The sequence below is a fragment of the Chanos chanos genome, chromosome 5 (assembly GCF_902362185.1).
Source record: "Chanos chanos chromosome 5, fChaCha1.1, whole genome shotgun sequence".
Lineage (NCBI taxonomy): Eukaryota > Metazoa > Chordata > Actinopteri > Gonorynchiformes > Chanidae > Chanos > Chanos chanos.
The window spans coordinates 18,239,175-18,263,281 of NC_044499.1; the positions used below are offsets into that span (position 1 = coordinate 18,239,175).

The 24,107-nt window shown below is 39.6% G+C and overlaps 1 protein-coding gene across 1 annotated transcript; it reads left to right on the top strand.

Moving 5' to 3' along the window:
* Positions 1–1,252: 1,252 nt before the first annotated feature.
* myo7bb (myosin VIIBb) lies at positions 1,253–21,293 on the top strand. The gene is made up of 47 exons (XM_030774726.1): positions 1,253–1,270; positions 1,463–1,564; positions 1,643–1,795; positions 1,988–2,172; positions 2,440–2,561; positions 2,849–2,991; positions 3,149–3,265; positions 3,428–3,575; positions 3,694–3,770; positions 3,967–4,086; positions 5,395–5,537; positions 5,741–5,951; positions 6,198–6,333; positions 6,727–6,893; positions 8,137–8,277; positions 8,462–8,620; positions 8,927–9,019; positions 9,125–9,219; positions 9,303–9,387; positions 9,537–9,716; positions 9,884–10,057; positions 11,672–11,890; positions 12,062–12,214; positions 12,376–12,456; positions 12,635–12,777; positions 12,929–13,055; positions 13,135–13,254; positions 13,349–13,522; positions 13,816–14,043; positions 14,433–14,600; positions 14,754–14,871; positions 15,092–15,218; positions 15,501–15,670; positions 16,092–16,273; positions 16,357–16,478; positions 16,656–16,771; positions 17,154–17,307; positions 17,398–17,553; positions 17,775–17,880; positions 17,974–18,087; positions 18,197–18,284; positions 18,429–18,535; positions 19,089–19,274; positions 19,633–19,749; positions 19,842–19,925; positions 20,977–21,096; positions 21,201–21,293. Exons 1-47 carry the CDS (start codon positions 1,253–1,255, stop codon positions 21,291–21,293), a joined length of 6,342 nt encoding a protein of 2,113 aa, XP_030630586.1.
* Positions 21,294–24,107: the final 2,814 nt, after the last annotated feature.

Consider the following 24,107-nt stretch of genomic DNA (forward strand, 5'->3'; position numbering starts at 1 on the left):
GGATTGTTTAGTTTTGGGAAGGACAGACAGACACATCGCAGAAAGGACATCTTCTGCCAGCATTGTTTATTACCAGGTGTTACGTGGGTGGATATGACATGGTACAAGAAGCCATCTCACCGATATCACTGGGCTGTAAAATGACGGCAAATTAAATCAGAAAAACAAAAATAATTACAAAAATAGAGCAGTAAGTTTTATGAACAAGGAAAGGGATCACACAACTCTAGCCCTCTTTCCTCTAAACATTACGGGAAATTTTTATTTCTCTAACCTTGCCTGTGCTTGGAAAGACAGCACTATAAAACGGTAAAAGCCACGGATCTTGAGGTCAAATGTTAGATGTAAGGGGAGGTAACATGAATGGAATGTGCAGTCATAACCTTTAAGACCAGTAACGCCCTAGAATAAAATAATGTACAGTGGTCCCACTTTCACTTCTCGTTGGTGCACCACGCTTTACTTCTTGATTGCCGCTCCATCATCACTGACAGGGCTGATGCATACACTAGCTTTTGTTTCCAAAGGTCACATTATAAATTTTAGTCACAGTCCATTGGTAGATCAGGTGAACACGTTCTTGCATTCCATTCCATGAGTTTCACTCACTTAAATGAATGATAGATCCAGCTAAGGTATGGTTAGTTTACCGTTACCATAGAAAACAATCTTCGCTATCACTGGTTAATGCGCATTTGCTGACGCCCTGGTTGTTAAGCAATTGATTAGTCACTATCGAAAATCTGAGAACTGGAGATCAGGGAAGCACACATGCAGATAATGGCTTTCTCCTGTGCCTCTTGACGTCTACATGCGACTGTAAATGCTTGACTCATTTACACAACAGAGCAAAGTCAAAATGTCATAAAAACGCAATCCGGACAAGTCTATTTCCTGGTTTCCTTTACGAAGAAGACTTGGAAGCCTCTTGTAGGACACGTATGGCTCCACAGAAAAGAAAAACTTCCATTTCAGCCCTTATTCACAGGTAATACGAAGTTATTCATTTAAGGAGGGATAAGTGTAGTGGAGCAATCTTTATGACCAAATATTTAATGAAAATGTTAAACTGTTAAAGCTATTTAAAGTGAGCAAGACATCTTATTTGGGGTGTGTTCATTTAGATTCTACTGAAACAAATTCGTATTTTAGAAATTTTACATACAGTGTGCATATACAGTAATTCTAATTGCTCTCTCTTTCTTTTTGCATCATTCGATCTACAGTGTTTAGAAATAAACTGGTTCTTGTCATGGTGGAGTTAAGAAAGGTAAGTCTCTTAACATTAGCCATTCCTTGAGGTTCAAACCTTTGTCGGTCTACTGAATAATGATGGGATGTTGTCGCACAGTTGTTCAGTACAGGAAATCGAACCAGTCCTAAATAGATTTGTGTATGATGGCACAAAGGTTAGCTTCATATATGTTCTATACAGTTTTCTGATGTCATGATTGATCTTTAGGGAGACCTTGTTTGGTTTCACTCCAGCAATGGGGTGCCCATTGGAGCCCGTGTAAAGAATATATTTAATGGGCAGTGCTATCTGTGTGATGATCAAGGAAATGTAAGTATATTCATATTTTCTATAATATTCCCTTCAAGCTACTTTAGTGTTTTGGAGGATAATGTGTGTTTGTTTTAGGAGCACCGTATCTCAGAGAATGAGGCAGCCACTCTCAGACCAATGCACCCAACGTCAGTGGAGGGAGTTGATGACATGATCCGTCTCGGAGACATGCATGAGGCTGGACTTCTACGGAACCTTCACATCCGCCACAAACAAGGCGTCATCTATGTGAGCCTCCCATTTGCAACTAGAGATGAGATCACTTCACTTTTAACATACGTGATCCATGCGTGGTCTAGATCTAAGTTTTGTACAATGTGTTGTGTTATTGTTATTCTTACGATAATAATCATGAACAAACTGTTAGGACGTTGCAAAATGATTTCAATCTGGCGTGTATCTGTGTTGTGATTTATCAAGACCTACATTGGCTCGGTCCTGGTGGCAGTCAACCCCTACCAGCTGCTGCCCATTTACACAGCGGACCAGGTGCGCCTTTATCATGGCCGCCGGCTGGGTGAGCTGCCCCCGCATGTGTTCGCCATAGCAGACACCTGCTATTTCAACATGCGCAGGAAGCAGCGCAACCAGTGCTGCATCATAAGGTGATCACAAGAGCTACTGGTCCAGCTCAAACACCAACCCATACAACAAGCCTTTTCCACTACTACAATATGCATAGAGCTAGAATAATGTAGCATGTCTTCAGCAAATGTAGGCCATTTTCATTCATTTCATTAACTTTTATTGCTGCCCTGTACTTGAAGAAGATGCAGTAGTACGAAACAAAGTTGTACTACACTTAAGCCATAGAAGAAGAGATCCTCCTCAAAACCTATTAGCAGTGGGCATCTGTTGTATCTTTGTGACAGCGGGGAGTCGGGCGCAGGAAAGACAGAGAGTACCAAGCTGATCCTACAATTCTTGGCAGCTGTGAGTGGCCAGCATTCTTGGATAGAGCAACAAATCCTGCAGGCCAATCCAATCCTGGAGGGTAAGCTATTTTTAAATGTCGTTCAGTAACAGGCCGCTTTTGACCAGAGGAGACAACATGTATAGAAGTTTTCGGTCCGAGTGCAGAGACACACCTGAGTCAGGTTGTCAAAGTCCTGAAGAGCCTTTTGATATAATCAGCTGTGTTAGATTAAGATTTCCGTAACACCTCTCAGTGGCTGCAGGAGGCATGCGTCTGACTCCTTACTTTATTTGACATCATTGTTCACTGAACATCTGGAAAAGTTGTCCTTTTTTGAAGGCTCATCAGCTCTCTGCCATTCACAGCCTTTGGTAATGCCAAAACCATCCGAAATGACAACTCCAGTCGCTTTGGGAAGTATGTGGAGATCTTCTTCAATAAGGATGGTGTCATTAATGGGGCTCACATAGAGCAATACTTGCTGGAAAAGTCTCGAGTGTGTCACCAGGTAAGCAAGCTGGGACACGAGCTTACACCATCTTCTATTTGATCATAGTTAAGACTACATGATTAGGATTACTTCACTTGGTTAAAGCTCTCCTGACAACTTAATTTACGGTGGTTAAAAAATGTCATGACTTGTGTTTCTCACTCCTGTATCAAAGGCACCCAATGAACGGAATTATCACATATTCTACTGCATGTTGTCGGGTATGCCAGCAGAGCAGAAGAAGATTCTCTCTCTGGGTGATGCCAAAGATTTCAATTACCTGAGTGGTGAGGTGTGTCAAGTCCTCATACGTTCTTCAAAGTGTTTTTTCACCTGTCAGTGTTCAGTTATAGTAGCGTAATAAGACAAATCTCCTCAAAGGAATATGTTTTTGTATTGAAGAGAAAATGATTAATTAGTAATTGTTAAACATCTGTTGTTACCTCAGGCAGAGTGTGTGGAGTCTGAATGGCGGAGCGATGCTGAGGATTATGAAAAGGTTCGTTCAGCCCTGAAGATTCTGACCTTCACAGAGAGGGAAAGCTGGGAAATATTCAAACTACTTGCTGCCATCCTACACATGGGCAATGTCAATTTTGAAGGTATTTGTGTGTGTGTGTGTGTATGATGTGATTCATAGGGTTGTGACTCTAACTGAACCAAATTAAGTTGTTTTTTTCCCCCTGTGCAGTTCCATGACTATTTTCATGTTCTTTTTAGCCACCATACTGAATAACATGGAGGGCTGTGATGTGATGTCATCTGATCACTTTACAACTGCTGCTAAGCAGCTCGAGGTACTGCTGATGGCAGTTCTTATCTGTTTATCAGAATTTTATATCTGCCACCCTTGAACGTGTATAGGTTCCATGTTGCGGCTGTGAGAATGATGAGTCAGAGTCTCCTCCCTTTTGATTCAGAGACTTTTTTCCATGTTAGAATTGATGTTAAACATTTGTTTTATTATGCTAATCAATCTTTCTCCCTGTTCAGGTTGATACAGTTGTTCTTGGGAACAGTTTAACTCATCGCTCCATCAAGACTAACAGAGAACATGTCACCAAACCTCTCAGCTCAGAACAGGCTAAATACTGCAGGGATGCTTTGGTGAAGGTATATAGTCTCTCCTCAAAATATCCTCGGGGTTATGTGTCCATTTTTAATATTTCTGCCTCTAAAATGAAATCAGTACAGTCACAAACAATTTTATTACCTATTGTTTTTCTGGATGCTGTTATTGCTTTCAAAGAAGCTATTCACACACATTTAATTTGCATGATGTTGTTAGTAATTAGAAGGAATTCAAAAACTAAATATTGTGTTTTCGTGGAACATTAATCTAACTGAATCAATTTTTCTTAGGCTAAAACAATACAGGAATCTGAAACCAGGTTTTTGTGAGAAATGAAGCTACAATATATCAGCTTAACAATTTATTTTATATAATTTATTTGTGAATTTAAGCAGTCAATTTCACAGATAATTTAATTGGTGGGTGGGCATATGGTAAAATCTGACATTTTATTGAATGTACAAATCAGAATTTTACTGGAATCTGTATCTCAGAGGAGACATTTCCAGGAGACACTTACTGATTTTCAGTGTTTATTCGAAGAGTTCATTTGCAGAAACCGATAAACGCTATCCTTTAAAAAATGAACTGACTGTTGTGGGTTATTCTTAACACATAGCACATTCTGAACCCTGACTATGTTTGTCACAAAGCCATTATTGTCCATTGTCAAGGCATTCCAAGTTCACGTTTTGCACCCTCCATTGCTTGTAAACACAACTTAGAAAAAGTTTGTCAGGCATCTGGGGGGTATTCCAGAATGCAGGTTTAGTGAAAACTCAGAGTTAGTTAACTCAGAGTAAAGAGTAAACCTCGTTCTCCTAGGAAAACAAAGCCATAGGGATCTTTTACTAGAAGGTTTACTACTTGATCTCAGTTAACTAACTCTGAGTTTTCACTAAACTCGCTTTCTGGAATACACCCCTGGACTGTCTACCAAGGAGTTAAGCAAGATAAACCGAGTGCTTTATTCCACAACGGATAAAGTAGAACAGGATGCATGAAACATGAAATGTGGAGTTATCTGCTTTTGCCAAAAATTGACTGTTGGAGTTGTTTGTTTTTGCCAAAAAACAAACTTTACATTTGAAAGAAAAACCCCCCAAAAACGAACGAAAAACCCCAACAACAACAACAACAACAACAAAAAACCCTACAATTTTCCAACTAAGTTTGATTTTGTGAGTTACCTGTATTTTGTTGAGTTATTTTGACTTAATCAAAACATCCCGACTGCAGTTTTATTGATATTACCTGGAATGCACAATAAAAAATCATGATTTATGAAAATGGAGATATCCATTTTTGCAAATGAGCTCTTCATTTGTTTTGTTCATTTGTCTCTGCAGGCCGTCTATAGTAGACTGTTTGTCTGGATATTTGTGAAAATTAACAAGGCAGTCTACAGACGTGAGGCTAATGAGTCCGCTTATGTTGGAAACTCAATCGGTTTATTGGACATTTTTGGATTTGAGGACTTCAAGAACAACAGGTATGTGCTGGAATATTAAAGAGTATATATAGATTTGATAAATCTGAAATGGACCCCAAGAAGCAGAGCTAAAAATCACATCTCCCAAATTACACCTTCATTTTTATTTATTCATTTATTTATTGTGAAGCTTCAAACACTGTTCCATTTATGATGAATTTTACTCGCTGAGTGAATTTGTGTTTTCGCTTTGTGTTGGTCAGCTTTGAACAACTATGCATCAATTATGCCAACGAGCAGTTACAGCAGTTCTTTGTGAGGCATGTGTTTAAGCTGGAGCAAGCGGAGTATGCCAAGGAAGGCGTTGTCTGGAAACACATTGCCTTCAATGACAATCAGGAAACTCTGGATCTGCTGGCAGGGAAACCCCTCAACATCCTGGCCCTGATTGACGAAGAGAGCCAATTTCCAAAGGTCTGTCTCATCCTGAACCCTCACACAAAGAAGAAGGAGTAGTTTAATTTTTTAGATGGTACTGATGGAACACATCCACTTTGCTCCTTTGTCAGCATCAACCTCCCATTATGTAGTACCTATGCATTTTCTTTTTAAAAAAAAAGGTTGAAATTATGCATAATGTAGGGCTCTTACGTATGTACGTTTGTGTTTTTGTGTTCATTTATTTGGTATTTTAAATATATTTTTTTGTTTTGGTAACAGGGTACGGACACCACCTTGTTGAACAAAATGAACCAGGTGCATGGGAGAAACAGTATGTACATTGCATCCAGGACCAACCATCACAACCAGTTTGGGATTCAGCACTTTGCTGGGGAAGTCTACTATGACCCCAAAGGTACCACAAAAGAAAATGTAGTATCGCATGCATTGATAATAGTTAGTATTTCATTACTGAGATAGTATAGGAATCCATGTAGCCACTTCTATTAACAATGTATTCCATGGAGCTTGAAAACTGGAAAATGCCTTTTCAAGCACAAAGCTTCGCATATACTTATCAAAATATGTAGGTGAGAATATCTATAATGATGATTGCTTTGCCGGTTTCAAAACTTTCTTGTATGTCAGTGAGCACATTTAAAAGGTCTGTCTTTTGTCTTTAAGGATATTACTATATTTGATAAACATTATGTACTTTTACACTAAATTTCACATTCTATCATACGTTGACATCCAAATATAATGTTGTATATCGTGTTATATATAAAGTTATTTTACATTCGTTCAGGATTTTTGGAGAAAAACCGAGACACCCTGAGCACCGATATCATTAAACTGATTGAGAGATCCTCAAACAAGCTGCTCAGGGAGATCTTTGAGTCTGAGCTGAACTCAAAAACAGCCATGGCACCAAGTAACAGGAGGATCATCATGACTCCGACAAATTCTCTGAAGGTATAAGTAATGAAATGATATTTCAGTACTATTCTAATGACCCTAATTAGCCAGTTGGGCAGTTGGTCAAGAGGAGTTGAATACGTGTGAACATATGTGGTAACTGACATGATTCTGATGCCGTAAAAGTGATTATTATAGCATAGTTATGGCAGACCCACATTAGTATTAGTTGTTACACATTGTTTCTTTCTAAATGGAAAAAGTGATTATTATAGCATAGTTATGGCAGACCCACATTAGTATTAGTTGTTACACATTGTTTCTTTCTAAATGGAAAAAGTGATTATTATAGCATAGTTATGGCAGACCCACATTAGTATTAGTTGTTACACATTGTTTCTTTCTAAATGGAAAAAGTGATTATTATAGCATAGTTATGGCAGACCCACATTAGTATTAGTTGTTACACATTGTTTCTTTCTAAATGGAAAAAGTGATTATTATAGCATAGTTATGGCAGACCCACATTAGTATTAGTTGTTACACATTGTTTCTTTCTAAATGGAAAAAGTGATTATTATAGCATAGTTATGGCAGACCCACATTAGTATTAGTTGTTACACATTGTTTCTTTCTAAATGGAAAAAGTGATTATTATAGCATAGTTATGGCAGACCCACATTAGTATTAGTTGTTACACATTGTTTCTTTCTAAATGGAAAAAGTGATTATTATAGCATAGTTATGGCAGACCCACATTAGTATTAGTTGTTACACATTGTTTCTTTCTAAATGGTAAAAGTGATTATTATAGCATAGTTATGGCAGACCCACATTAGTATTAGTTGTTACACATTGTTTCTTTCTAAATGGAAAAAGTGATTATTATAGCATAGTTATGGCAGACCCACATTAGTATTAGTTGTTACACATTGTTTCTTTCTAAATGGAAAAAGTGATTATTATAGCATAGTTATGGCAGACCCACATTAGTATTAGTTGTTACACATTGTTTCTTTCTAAATGGAAAAAGTGATTATTATAGCATAGTTATGGCAGACCCACATTAGTATTAGTTGTTACACATTGTTTCTTTCTAAATGGAAAAAGGCGACATTTAATTATTGAATTATACAGCAGCCTTATTACACCAGTAAGTGTGTAGTTGGAAATATCATTTCTGATACTGCTGGATTGCTGTTGAATCTGTTTTTGTAATCAGTTGTTCTGTAGCTGCATTCTCTTTAGCTGAGTGCCACTTAGAGTTCACCCATATAAATGTAGTATTTCTTCAACACAGCAAACGAATGACTCCAGGAGGCACCTGTCCACACTGAGTAACCAGTTCCGCCAGTCTCTGGAGTCTCTGATGAAAGCCCTGAATATCTGCCAGCCTTTCTTCATCCGATGTTTCAAACCCAATGACAGCAAGATGTCCATGGTATGAGGCCCTGGCTCTAATATACTGACTGTGTGTAGTAGTAGTGGTAGTAGTAGTGGTATTGTGTGTGTAGAGATTTATCCTGAGATTAACGGCATACCCACTAGGGTACAAAGCTTTATACAAACCCTCTAAATTTTCTTAGATAAACTTCTGCCTCTTTTATTGTCTCTGTATTTCTCAGGTTTTTGATAGAGAACTGTGTTTGCAACAAATGCGCTACTCTGGAATGTTGGAGACCATAAAAATCCGCAAATTGGGTTACCCCATCCGTCACACCTTTGAAGAGTTTCTTGGGCGATATCGTGTGCTGCTGAAGACAGTTGACTGTGACCCCAACAAAGTGAGATATAGTGTCCTCTACCTCTACCAATGAGAAAATATAAAAGTGCTGAAAACAATGTGCATCAGCAAAACAATACAAGATAAGCAGCAGAAGATGATGTTTTTGAGCTGTGCTTTTTATGTTCTATACTGATCACTGAACAACCTCACACAGTATACCTGCAGGGTTATTACATAAAACATATGGAAATAGACCCAATAAATTAGTTACTTGTTATATCATTATGCCTCAAGTCCATGTTGTGATTGGCTGTTTGCCTTCTCTTATCTTTGATCTTCATCGAATGAATCTTTTATCATCCAGGAACCGGTGCAAAAGTGCTGTGATGCTATCTGCAGATCTGTGATCAGAGATGTCGACAACTGGAGGATTGGCAAGACTAAGATCTTTCTCAAGGTATTGGGATCCATAAAATATAGGGACTTTTTGATAAAGATTTGGCATTATTTCATCTTTCAAGACTTGATTCTAGGCCATAAACATCTCTGCTTACCTTGCAAGGACTGCCATGACTCCTTCCTGGAGCAGAAGAGAGAGGAAGAACTGAACAGGAAAGCTGTTATCATTCAGAGAGTTCTACTGTGTCACAAAGAGAGGTTTCTCTATTCATTGTATTCTTTCCTCATATAGTGGTTTAAGTATAACAAATCAGGGCTAAATACCTTTCTCCTTTGTGTAGGAAAGCCTTTGTGAATAAGAAAAAAGCCGTTGTGGTCGTACAGAAGCACTGGCGTGGCTGCAGAGAGAGGAAAGCGTTCAAAAAGGTAAATTCCAACATATCAAATAAAATGCATCGATATTGACAGTAAAAGGTTCCGATTTTGGAGAGGAATCAACAAAGCATTTGTTTGTTTTCTTGTTTTGTATTCTATGTGTTCCATTGTATCATATTTGTATATCCTGTTTGTTTCAGCTGAAGCAGGGCTATGCTCGACTGCAGGCTATAGCCCGCAGTCGCGGTGACCTCCGGCAGTATTTGCATCAGCGTGCAGCTGCTGTCACTTTGCAAAAACATGCCCGTAGCTATCTGGCCAGAAAAGAGTTGAAGCGCAGGAGAGATGCCTATGCCAGCCAAACCTTTGAGGAAGAGAATGTGAGTTTGAATAAGATGTATTTCGTTGGTTGTGGTCAGGCTGAGAATGAGATTTAGAATGACTATGGATGTGTGACTCATTGGGTTGAATTGAATTCAGTTTTGTGTGTTGCATTGATTGTACCAAAACTCTGTGGTGATCTCATTGTTGCTTTCTCTTGTTGAAGGCCAGCCTTGCTGCTGAGGAGTGTGAGTCTCCGACAGTGACTACTTTGGAGATGAAACAACCACAAGACGAGGTTGATCGGCAATCACCGGATGTTAACGATGAGGAAAAAGTGAACAGCATGTTTGACTTCCTGCCCAGTGAGGTTGAATCAGAGGAGCGCCTTAGCCCCAAGGTGAGGTTTTAACTCAAGGAGGAAAGGATGTGTATTTGACAGAATTACAATGCTATGTATGCTTTGTCAGCATTTTGATCTACATATGCAGAGGTGGACAAAGTACATTACATTACTCCAACTTTTACTTGAGTTAAAGTACTGGAGTACTTGCTTTTAAAAATACTTCAGTATTCAAAAGTACATTTTAATGTATTGTTGCCACAATGCACAGAACCTAATGACCCTGAAACAATCTACTGAATGCACTGACTTGCTTGTAGAACCTGTAGAATAAAGATTGTGGAATATGCTACAAAGCCTATAGAAACACAGCTGAATCACCAAAAGGACAGCCATTGTCGTTTTCATTTTTTTATTTTAACACCCCCCATCCCACCCCACCCCCACAAAACAGTATGCCAGTGTTCTGACACAGCTCTGGCAGTGTATGTATGTGTGTGTTTTCTGTAAATCAGAAACAATGATAGTGTTTTATTATTAGCTTTTTCATCATCATCATCATCATCATCATAATCATCGTGATTAAGCAAGAATACAAGTTCAGTGTTTAAAAAAGTGGAAAGGAGAAACTGATCATGGAACATGTAGTGATAGTTTTTACATATTTCTGAAAGGACTTTAGTTAGTAATGTTAACTCGGCATTTTCACTAGTTATTAGAATGTGTCAGCAGTGGATTCACACAGGACCCGGTGTTATGTCCCAACTGGTTTCCAACCTAACTGGTTCCTGTGCACGTTCATGCACTGTGTTAACAGCAGCAGTTGTGGTCTGCCTCTGTCACCAGATTCGTCATACATTCACTAATATATTATTTACGATTTTCAAGTCGCATCTCATATCTACTGCAGCGAACATGACTGGATATGTGAGCAGTGAGCACTACCTCACAGCCATCTACAAAAAAAGTTATGCGAACACAGCGCATTAACGCGGTTAGCCTACAGAACCATTCATTCATGCAGGCTGAAGAGGGTAGCCCAGACATCCCTTTCCCCAGCTACATCCACCAGCTCCTCCTGGGGGATCCCAAGGCGTTCCCAGGCCAGCCGAGATATATAATTCTCCCAGTGTGTCCTGGGTCTGCCCCGAGGTCTCCTCCCAGTTGATCGTGCCCAGAACACCTCCACAGGGAGGTGCCCAGGAGGTATCCTGACCAGGTGCCTACAGAACCAGTTAGCCTGAAAACTAGTTGAAACGTAACATCGGTCCCAATACGACATTTTGGTGGGCAAATCCATAAAAAACCCAATGCAGCACACACTTTGAACTTGACTGACAGCGTAGGAGTAGTTTACTGTGATTGGTTTTTCTCCTGTGACAAACACAATATGGCCTATCGCATTTTAGAAAGGAAAATTAATCCGCTTAAGTTTCAAGATAAATTGATTCTCAAGTAAAGTACAGATACTCGAAAAATATTCTTAAGTACAGTGCTCAGGTAAATGTACTTTGTTACTGTCCACCACTGTACATATGCCACCTGTTCCTTAAATTTTAACCAGTTTACAAAATGCAGTCAGGTGTGTATAATTGTAATTATGCTTGGTATAACTTCAGTTTTATTCAGTGTAAAACAGTATACTGTGTTAATTTGATACTACTCATTTAGTTGAAACCAGCCACACCGGAAGCTGACCCGAAGGTGATGCTCACCAAATTGAAAAATGCCCCAGCAGAAGACAAATTCATTAAGCCAGAGGAAGAAGATGATGAGTTCTCTTTCTCCAGATTTGCAATGCTGCACTTTCAGGGCTCTGCAACTCACACACACATCCAGCAGAGACTGAGGCAGTCTCTGCTCAGTCACGAGGATGAGGGTGATACACTGGTGAATACTTCACTTATTCCTAGCAATTAGGTTCTTTAAAATGAGGTGAATTTATACAATTTGAAATAACTTACAGTGATGAAGACAGGTTATCCAAACTAGACCAGCACGATGAGGAGTCTGATGTACTGCTCTGGCTTCAGACCAAGACATCTCTCTTCTCTTCTCAAGGCCTGTCTCACTGTGTGGTGGATCATACTGAGGTTTATGGGGGATATGCCAGAGCCCAGGCATGCACGGGTCTCTGCTGTGATGGACCCAATCCAGAAGAACTTAGGTCAGAGACAAGCACGACGCCTAAGCAACCTGGTTGGCCTAGACCAGGTAAAACTGCGTTCTTCGTCACGATAGACCATGTCTCATCTGAATAAATATGCTCAGAGACCACTCACTCACTGATGTAGCCTCACGTTCAGATGTATTTGTCTTGCATTTTCACTGGTTGATTGCCTGTTATTGATGATTCAAATTCTAACTGTTGATAGAAACTGTTGAGACTAAAACAGAAGCAGCATAGATTTGGAACTGCGATTGGAATAAGGAAACCTTCATTCATCCCTGAGGAGGTGAGACCGTCAGCAATATTAAAAGAAAAAAAAATTCCAACTCCTAAATCCCACTGGACTGTTTTAGGAAGAGGGCAACCCTGGACAGCCATATACATACTTAGTCAAGTTTTATTTCAGTCCATGTTTATTGAGGAGAATTTTTTTTATGTACTTACAGATCTCAGAGGAGGAGCAGATGCTATCCATTCCCACAATACAGACAGTGAAGGAAGAAGATGATATACTTATTGGAGAAGGCCCTACTTTTGATCGTCCAATGACACCACTGGAAAAATTGCATGCTATTATTGAATATGGCATTTCAAGACGGGGCATAAGGTAATTCATACCTGACTGAGACTAATTTACTGAAGGTTTATTTTGTATACAGTGAACAACTTCACACTAACCACATATGTAGTAATGCATTCTGTTTTTAAAAAAAGTTTATGATTGTCGCCAGTTTAACCTTGACTTCTCTGTTTTCCAGAGATGAGATCTATTGCCAGATTTGTAAGCAGCTGGTGGACAACAAGAATGAGGAAAGCTTTGACAGAGGCTGGCTCCTCTTGTCCATGTGTCTTAGTATTTTCCCTCCAACAGAGCTTTTCCTCAAAGTACGTATATCTGCATTTCCCTTTCTCTTCTATTCAGTTCAGCTGATTCTAACAGACTCTCTTTGTTTCTGTTCTCCAGCCTCTTCAGAGCTTCATGTGCCGTGGGCCCAAAGATGAAGCATCTCGGTGTGAAACTCGTTTACAGCGGACCTTGGCCAATGGAGAGAGGAGTGAACCTCCATGCGCAATTGAACTACAGGTAGACATCGCATTAAAGACAGACTGTAGGATTTTTTCTTTTTCATGTCAGTAAAAATCACATAGAACTAACTGTTCAATGGTTTCACAAACAGGCAGCTGAGAACAAGGAGCCCATATTGACCTCAGTGAGTCTGATGGATGGACAAAGCATCGAATGTGCTTTAGACTCAGCCACTACTTCAGCTGAAGTGTGCAACCACATTGCCCTGCAGAAAGGCCTCCAGGACACTTTTGGATTTTCCCTTTACATAGAATTCTACGACAAGGTTTGTAAAATCTCACCGGTATAACCTGAAAATACACATTTATTTACCTTTTCTTTTAATCTGCCGAAAACAAAGCTTGCCAGCACTGCTTTGAAATTGAGTTCGACCTGGACGCCCTGAATTTGGTCGCAAAAATGTTTGTTTTTATTACTGTAATGGAGACAGTCTTCTCCAGCTTTAGGCAGTGAGGTAGAATTCATTTGATAAATTGTAAGTAAAATAATGGAAAGTGGTGGGTCCTGTGTAATTAATGAACTGATGCTGAACTGAGGCAATCTATCTGTGATTTGTAGTTTTGGTCATTAGGCTGCAGTGGGGGACACCTGATGGATGCCATCTTTCTGTGTGAGCAAGAGGAGAGAAAGAATGGCAGGGAGGAGAAGGATGCCCCATGGCGTCTCTACTTCCGCAAAGAACTCTTCACGCCTTGGTACAACTGCACCGATGACCCTCTGAGTACAGACCTCATCTACCGACAGGTCATCCACGGTTTAAAGTCTGGAGACTACCAGTCTGATAAGGTTAGGGAGAAAAACACTCCAATGACATCCTTTTTCTGCTTGCTCATGATTGGACTTTATTCAGTTGGCTATGGTAGTGATTTTCCAGGCCAGGACATGAAAATCTGTTGTCCAGCCCCTTATTGCTCAAGTTTACATGAAAACGAAAACTAGTTGTTCTCATTGTCTAAAAAATTGCTGGGGAAAAAAAACCCCCAGTAAGACACAGACTCACCAGGACCACATTTGAAAAACTACACGCCGGGTGGGGACCAGTAAATCACTGTTGCTCATGGTTTCATGACTGTTACTCATAGTTTTTTAACTGGTGCCTGGTTTATCTTGAGACAATATGTCAATTCATTGTAACTCTGTTATCATATCTTTTATCTTTACTGTGCCATATCTAGGAGGATGATTACATACAGCTTGCAGCTAAACACTACTACACTCAGTATGGATCATCAGTCAGTCCAGCGAATTTGAAGAAGGTGGTTCAGGAATGCATCAATATCAGTCTGATTGAAAAAAAATCTGAAACTAAACTGATCCAGTTAGTGAACACAGCCCTCACACAGGTACAGTGTTTTTTGTATGCAAACCTTTTATTTAATGTTCGTCACTGTTACATGAAGGTCAAAAGTGGCTGCTGTTATTGGTAGATGATACCAAATGTGGAGAAGATCTGTATTTATCTGTGTGTGTATTGTGCGTATCCTTATGTGTTGTAGGGTGCCTACATGAATTCCAGTGCTACCCCTCACTCTGTGAAGGCAGAAGTGGTCAATTATGCCCGTCTGAAGTGGCCGATCTATTTTTCCAAATTTTTTGATGTATCTTTGGTCTCAGGTGATTTCTTCTGTTCAGTTTGTTTGTCATACTCCAACATGTATTGAGTAATATGTAATATGGGCTAATTGTAAGTTGCTTTGGTTTAAAAGCATCTGCGAAATACCAAATTGTAAGTTGTAAATTGTAATATCCTCTTATTTTAGGTTCTAATGATATGAGCTAGGCTTTGTGGGAAATATTAGATGAATTCTTTAAATAGTTTGTATATTTTCCACAGGTCCAAATTTACCTCAGGAAGAGTTTGTAGTGGCAGTAAGCTGGAAGGGAATATCATTTCAGGAGGGGAAAGAACGGAAGTTTCTAGAACTCTCCTATGCAGAGCTGACAGAAATCAGCCTAATGAGGTGTGGTGATTCTACCCTGCTGCCATGTATTTTAACTCAATAGTTTCTCAGTGGACTCAGTTGAGACTACACATATTAAGATACACCTGACCCAGTTTTACTTGGTTGCCAGTACCTGGTAACAAGAAAGTGTATATCATACAAACATTTGTAGTGATTTACTCACTGCCTGTCATTGCTGCTTCAGTTTCTGCTAAGACTTAAGCAAAATTTATGCGCAATCATTGTCATCTTCCATTGCCTCTCATTCCTTAATTTTTCCTTTATTTTGTCTTTTCTTAGTGAGGATGGAGGAAATGAAGCAGAAGTGGCATATCTGTCTACTCTGCGAGGAGACTTCACACTGAGATCTAAAAATGCAGAAGAGATGGTGGAGCTGGTAGACATATTTCTGACTGAGTTAAAGAATCGTTCAGTCTATGCTGTGGCCCAGCATGATGCCATCAGACAAGGTACTAAAGACTGAATGCACATTAGTAGGCTCTTCCCACCCCAGACTGTCTGAACTAAAGCACTCATATTCAGTTAAGTATTATCCATGTAAACACAGCTTACCACAATGGACTGCTAAGGGAAGACATTGTGTATAACAACTAAGTAAACTTAGAAACTTGCTAAACCAACTGAGAAACCAGTGGTAATGTACAAAACAGTGCTATTGAAATGTGTATAGTCTCTGTTGTTATTCTTTAGAGTTAATGAATTGAATGTACAGATAATAGTGGTCTAAACTATAATAACATATGTTACACATGGCAAAACTTGACATCACAAAAATATGATAAGAAATCTATTGGCATATGTGAAAGAAGGATAAAGCTGGTTCTCAAAGGGAATGAACCTGTTTTTTCTCTCTTTCCTTTCATTTTCCAGGTGACTCTACAATCCTGAGCTTTAAGAAAGCAGATTTGCTCCGGATTGTGAAAGATGGAGAGTATTCTCTTGAAGAAGGCTGGCTTAAAGCCAGGAATGAGAGAACTGGAGCAGTGGGGGTTGTTTCCAAAGATTCCGTCATGGTTCTGGCTACGTTAGATAAGCCCACCAATGAAGTACTGGTGAGTAACTGGCTGGCGTGTTGAAAGTGTGACAGTGAGAGTTTGTTTGCTTGTAATATGCATTTGATTAATTTCCTCTCCAGAGTCTTCTGAGCTTGAAGCCAGAACAGAGAAAGCCTTGGCAGAATTCTGCACCAAAGGAGGAAGTGAGCACAGACAGGATGGCTCTTTTCTCCCTCAGAGAGTTTTCCTTGGATTACTTTAGGTAATAGATCAGTGCTCCTCCTCTCCTGTCTCAATGCAAATTTTGTCTCTGTAACAGCAAGTGTTCTATACCACCGGTTTCACCAATTAGGTTAAAAAAAAAAAAATTAAATGTACAGTGTCACCAGTGATGGAAGGACTTATGCTAACGACACATACTACATCTACTTTACTTTAGAACTGCAAACAAAGAGAAGTTATGGGCCGTCTCCAAAGAACCACTCAAGCAACCACTACTGAAGAGTCTACAGGGCAATTCTGAACTCAGCCAACAGGCCTGCATCTCCCACACTGATATCCTTCCCATCTTACAAAAGAGACAGAGGGGGGACTAAGACAAGGAAAAGAAAAAGAAGTTGGTGTATGATAGAAAAAATAGAAATTAAAATAGAAAACTTGCTTAGAAGTGGAGTAAACTTGAATAAGCCAAGTGGCTGGTCAACTTTGAAGTTTAAGCTGGAATGAGCACATATTTTTACACTGTTTATAAGACAGACAGGCCACAGCGCAGACAGAGATAGAATGAGAGAGATGGAAGAGAGATGAATGTTTACATCATCATTCATGCGATTGCTCAGACATTTCGTCACTGAATCCATTCTCAGTATTATGAATTACTGCGATCAATTAATTCACACATGAGAGACATGTCTGTTTACCTTAATGTGACCTCTACCAATCCTTAAGTACATGGGAGATTATCCTGTTAAACATGCACGGAGTCCCATTGAGCTGACAGACCAGATCTTTGGATCTGCAACTCTACACACAGATCTAAGAGATGAAATCTATTGCCAGATCATGAAACAGCTGACCAACAACAACAACGGGTTAGTAAGAGCAGCATAATCAATTTGTACATTTTTTTTATCATGGGGCCACAGATGTCTTGGAAGATGACTGTCGTCTGTCTCCTGCAGGGTGAGCGTGGAGCGTGGTTGGCAACTCCTGTGGCTGTGCTGTGGTCTGTTTCCTCCCAGTCAGTCATTGCTTAGACATGTCCAGCGCTTCCTGGAGTCCAGACCCAGAGAACCTCTAGCGTCAGCCTGCCTGCAGCGGTTACAGGGAATGCTCAGGTATGGCTGCAGTCATCGATGAATCTAAGCTGGAGCTCACTAAAGTAGATCTACTTCCCCCTTCGCTCCAGAGAGCAAAAATAGATAGAGGCCTGCATGTTCTGTTTGAGAGATCAATACTGTGAATTCACTGGCAGGTTTTTTTTTTTCTGCATGTATATTTTTCTTTGCCTTGACACGTTGCATTTTAAAAGAACTCAGCTTCTATCTGTCTTTGACAGTATGGAGGCCAGGAAACTGCCCCCCCACCAAGTTGAACTGGACGCTATACAGCAGAATAGCACCCAGATCTTCCATAAAGTTCACTTCCCCAATGAAACATCTGAGGTGAGGCACCAGTTTTTAAAACTGAGACTACTTCTGTCTATTTCCTTTACATAATATTTTTTCCACGCTTCTCGTTCATTTCTGTCTTTTCAGATCTTCGAGGTTACCACGACGACACGAATCCGTGACCTCTGTCGCAGCATTGCAAACAAACTCAATATCTCCTCTTCAGATGGATACAGCCTCTTTGTGAAAACCTCCAGCAAGGTTTTGAATGTCCATTTTGAAGTTAACTGTTTCTTTACCCTTTTGACGGCGCCATTAGTCTGGAGTGACACATTAAAGTTCCCTGTGCTTTTGTCTGTGTTTCACGTAGGTGGTGAGCATGAGTGACGAGCCCTATTTTTTTGACAACTTGAGGCAACTAACAGACACCACCAAGAAAGCGAGGAGGGTCAAAGAGGGTGAGCTGAGTCATAAATAAGGAGCTAAGCTAACTGACAAAGCTAAAACAGCTTTTTTTTTTTTTATCCTTTCCACCAAAGAAAATACATTGATCAGCTGCCCCAATTTCTGAGCTTTTGTTGACACTTGCTTTTATATTTAAGGTCTGGTAACAAGCACACCCTACCTAGTCCTGTTCATGCGGAAGCTCTGGTTCAACGTGATTCCCGGGAAAGACCAGGCTGCAGACTTCATCTTTCACTTCCCACAGGTGGGCGACCAGAAGCCAACTTACTCATCCTTGTCATCCTCAGCATACCAAGTACCACCACCTGACACAACATGTAGTACATTAAAGATTCATTTTCTCTCTTTTATTTGCAAACAACATGCACACTTCTTTGCCCTCCATTTTACAATATCTTTTAGTGAGAACATAGTATGATTTGCCTTTTTTATTGAGAGCATACTCTAAATGCACTTGGGAGCACATGCACTTGTTGTCATCGTTGTCAGCCTTATCAAAGCCTAAACAGAGCATAATCAGATGAAATTATGCCTGTGATTTATAAGGGATTATTCAAGTGTAGAAGAGCAACTGATTTTTTAGAACAATAAACTTTCTGATGTCTACAGCTGCCCTATCAATGATATGTTATATTTAATAATTATTCACTATGCTCCATGGAGTGGTTTGCAAGTTTGCATGAGGTAAATTGTAGCGTCCTGTCTGAGAAAAACATGGTGAGAGCTCACATAATCTGTCATTGCTGTATCCAGACTATTGGAACTGCATCTAAATGATCACTGTTGTCTTCTCTCAGGAGCTGCCAAAGTACCTGCGAGGATACCACAAAGTCACAAAGGAGGACCTGTTTACTCTAGCAGGACTGCTCTTCAGAATACGGGTGGACTCTGACAAGTCCCAGTTTGTCATGATCCCCAAAATGCTAAAGGACCTTGTGCCCGCAGACCAAATGAAAATCATGTCCCCTGAGGACTGGAAAAAGGTGACCCTCAGCAGCAGCATATTTGTCATATAAACCATTCTTATTGTTGATACCAGTTTACATTTAAATTTAGGTTTAAGGCTCAGTTGAAATACAGACACTGGAAAAAAACACCTTCTAAAAAACTACAAACTACACCAGGTTGAAGTAGGTCCTGAGAGTCTTTAAATAGTAGAACGTGAGTTTGATTAGGACTGAAAAGATCCTGGTGAGTCCATGACCATCTAGGAGGAGGTTTAGCTGTGTATCACTTTGGTTAATAGCAGCATATTTATCATTTTTAGATGCCATATGTTTGTTCCTGAGAAGTTCAATATTACAGTGTTTAATGGCCATACTATCTTTGTTACTCCACCAGCACATCATTTCCTCTTACAACAAGCAGGCTGGTATGACAGTGGAGGAAGCTAAAGTCAAGTTCCTGAAACACATCTCTAACTGGCCCACGTTTGGCTGTGCATTCTTTGAAGTGAAAGTAGGTTATGGTGGGGTACATATTTTCAGCATGTAGTGACATTGACTCTGAATGCTAATTTGTCATTGTGGAATATGCTCCCTCAATCACAGCAAACCTCTGAGCGCAAGCTGCCCAGTGTGTTAACCATGGCAATCAGCAAGCAAGGAGTCAGTCTCCTCAACCCCGGAACAAAGGTAAGAGCAGTAGCGATGAATATTGCAGGTGAAATTATGGTTCTACAGGTGTGAGAATTTCAGCTAACACTGACAAAGGCTTATTTTCTGAATATAACTGGATAGCTGAATTGCCTCAGGAGTGTGTAGGTATTTTCAAGCATAGTCTGTTTGTGTTGTGAACTGTTCTCTAACTTATTTCCAGAAATGAATGACTAAAACTTTTGAGAACTAACCTCCACGTAACCTCTCTCTCATTCAGACATAGTAAATTCAAGTTAACAACGCTGACCAGAATAAACTAGACATGATATTGCATTACATTCTTGTCATCCCTCATCAGTGTCATTGTATGTCATGGCATGACCCAGCTGACCGTTAACCAGCCAACATGGTTAGCATTCACGGCAGACTACCAGTTGCTAGGCTAACCAATCCAGCTGTGGCCCTAGAGCTGGTGTGTAACCACATACTAGTGGTCTGAGCTGCATAGGTTACCAAACAAGAGCAGTAGTTACTTCTGTTTTGCTGTACAGGGTAAATGTACCCCACTGCTCTGGCCTATATAGTGAAATAAATTTTTGTGCAATAAATACAAAATATGCCACAAACTGAAGGAAATACTGGGTGCATGTGCAGAGAAGCTCAGTTTATTTGAAGAAGGTACAACCAAGTAAACACAATAGTCCAGGAACAAAACACAAGCTTAAGAAAAGACTTCTCAAAACTCACAGACTTCAGGCTACTCACCACACACATCACATAATGACAATTCCACTCAAAGAAACAGAGAGAAAATCAAGGGCATTTATACAAACTGAGAGCAAGCCTTGATTGACTGAGCCAGGTGTAACTAATGATTGACTAGGAAGTGAATACACAACATAAAAATGACCAGCAGAGGGGGCGAGAGAGAGAACCAGGGCGTGACAATAATTCTTCCCTTGTTTGATCTGTGTATATCTATCCATCTATCTACTGATATAACTATTTCTCTCTCTCTCCCTCCCTCTCTCTCTCTCTCTCTCTCTCTATCCACCTTCTGTCTGCCTGTCTTTCTGTCCATCAACAGGATCAGCTGGCCATGTACCCATTCAGCAAAATCACAAACTGGTCGAGTGGGGCCACCTACTTTCACATGACCATAGGGAACCTTGTGAAGGGGAACAGTCTACTCTGTGAGACCTCAGTGGTAAGGGCTGCATGCTCCACAGTACCTCTTTATTAATATGAAATAATGCCTCATTTATTAGTGGTTAAGTGATGAATTAATGATTTTGTCCTTTTCTTGTGAAGGGTTATAAAATTGATGATCTCCTGAATTCATATGTAAACATGTACCTGAATGAGAGGCAGACTGCGCGGCCTAGAAAACAACTTTTCTCCTGAAGAGCACCGAGGCACACCTACTGATGAACAACAAAGATGCCATCGGCAGATGATGGAGGAGAGGAGTGTAATTATTTTATTTTAGTTAAGCATGACTGGCTTCCACCAAATCTGTGACCAAGACAAGAATATCTGATGTTTTTGAATATGACATTTTCTTCAAGCCCTTTCCAAGTCCACAGCCCTGAGTCAGACTCGGACTGAAACCCAGTGACTCCAAACTTCATTTTTTTTAGCATTGCTAAACCAACCTATTTTACAGAGTAAACAGAGCAAACTTTTTTTGACCCCATTCAATGTTTAACATCTCTGAATAAATGATTGACGTCGGTTTTTTTTTGGTTCATATTTAATGATGACAACTGGGTAAACATAAAATTGACATGATGCTATATTTTCAATGTCCTGTACACATTTTATACGCATCAATGTTCTTTGTGGTCAATTTGACCCCAGGCTGTTTTAGCTGTCTAAAACATATAAGAAATATCAACAAAAACATAGTTGTGGTGGACGCAGTAGTTGTGGTGGTAGATTGTGTTTCCGATGTCTAAAAACTCATGAAATTTGGCACAGACAGCAGATGCAAGTGCATTGTTTGATGATGAAATATCATGGGTCGCGGATTGCCGGAGGTACGAGGGCCCGCCATCGCTGCTTGAGCCTTTAATTTATATTGCAACTGTCCACAGTTTACGCTGCTGTGACTTTCAGCTAAAGAAGAATTCCAAAAACAAGACTTTTTTTTACATAGTATCCTCCTAATATGATTCGACACACTATAGTTCTAAATCACGTTTATAAGAGTTAATTTTGCATACTTCAATTTGCTATACGTCTTGTGACGTCAGCCACATTCACAATCAGGGGTGACCAGATCTGGTCCTAGCAGGCTGCTCCATTCTGCATTTTTTTTTTTTTTTTGTAAATTTCTCCTCACAAACAAGCTTACACTGCTCAGCCACTGTGGGACCGGTTGATAGAAGGCAGAACCAAAAAGACTCCTGTCCTTGTATGCACAAAATATTTCAAGAGTAAAGCTGTGGATTTAGAATTCGATTCATCTTCCTCTTTATATCCATATACTGTATATCAGATCTGATGTCAGCACTCCTTAATAATTTCATGAATTCTTGGTGTTGAGGGCTTGAGTTGTGCATTTATACTCTGAATGTTATGTCTGTAGGGTTCTGCCAGTAGGGGACAGTACTTCCTCATTTAATCATTTCTAAGCGAGCCATTGAAGCAGTTAATTTCTTATAGCAATCTTTATGAAGACCTACTTTACCACAGAAAAATGGCTATGAATGTAGCATTAAATTCGATAATATAAAAAGTGAGGAGAAACTGAGGAGTAAGTTACCTTTGAGTATCGTTCACATGTAATCATTTGATCAACCTTAAGTGGCCAGACCCTCAGCTTCAGGCAGTGTGAGTGCAGAGTCATGGATAAATCAAGCTGCAATTTGTTAATGTTTTCAACAAAGTGGTTATCATGTCATTCATGCTTTTATACACACCATAAAAGGGCTATTGTTATTCATGTCTGTAATCAATAAAGATTAATCAGTTATAATCCTCTCAGCTTTTAATATACTTTTCATTCACCATAATATTTGACACTCGTCAGTGTGACATGTCTGAATCTTTGCAAAAGTCCTGCACTCAGACTCAACTCGGTTTATAGTTACTGCATTATTTAAATAACAACGCTAACCTTAACAAGAAAAACACCAGAGCAATCAATCAACATAGCAGTCATTACTGACTCTACATGTAATTTCCAGGAATCAAGTGAATGACTGATAATAAATTCCTCATACCTTAAATGAGTCCAGAAGTCATTCTAGAGAAAAATATCTCACTCTAGCTGTAATAAAAAAAAAATCCCAGAGTGGCACTTCAAACCATCAATTATCTCCAGAATCATATTTCAGCTCTTATGACTGTGTACCTTTGTACAATATATCTTTGGAAACCCTACAGTTTCTTGCTTAATACTTTCATAACAAGCCTCGGGGGCTGTACTTGGACGCCATGAATACTTATTTACAGTAAATGGGGAAAATTGAATCCCGTGCCTGCTAAAAGAGACAGACATTAATGAGTGTTGTGCATCACCATTTATTTTGATACCCTTTAAACAATGAAAAAAGCACAACTGACTGAAGATATACAACTTGTAATGTGGTTCTCGAAAGTCCTGTCTTGTCCTTTTCACTGAGATACACGTGACAGAATGAAACATTAAAGTGAAAAGAACAGATATATCACTATGGTCAGGTAAAAATGATTATTATTATTATCATTACTGGGGCTATGGCTCAAACTTAATTTATGGTTTGTTAACTTCTTCAAACATAAATTTTGACATTTCTGAAATTGCTTTTTTAGTCTTGGAATGTATTTATTTTTTGCCAATGGTAATACCTCTGCTCTGTTTTTGACAAATTGCAGCTTTACGTAAGCACAAGGTAAAAATGAAAGAGAGTCTTGTGCCAAAATTGGAAAGTCCAACAGAAATAGTGCTTGGCAGTCATGGTAATTGAGACCCAAACACTATTTTTGACCTGACTCATACTTTTCCATATGCTGACCATTACAGATAAGAATAATACACCCCTGGCTGATAGTTAAGACATTGCCTTGGCATGATAATTAGAGGAGGTGAATAATTCAAACCTTTTTTTTTTTATGAAGGAAAGTCAGTGTTTCAAAGCTGAAAGTGGGATCCTATGAAGGACTGTTTGTCATGAGTGAGTGGAAAATTGTCTGGGGATGATCACTTTCTCCATTCCTAAGTACCACGGATCT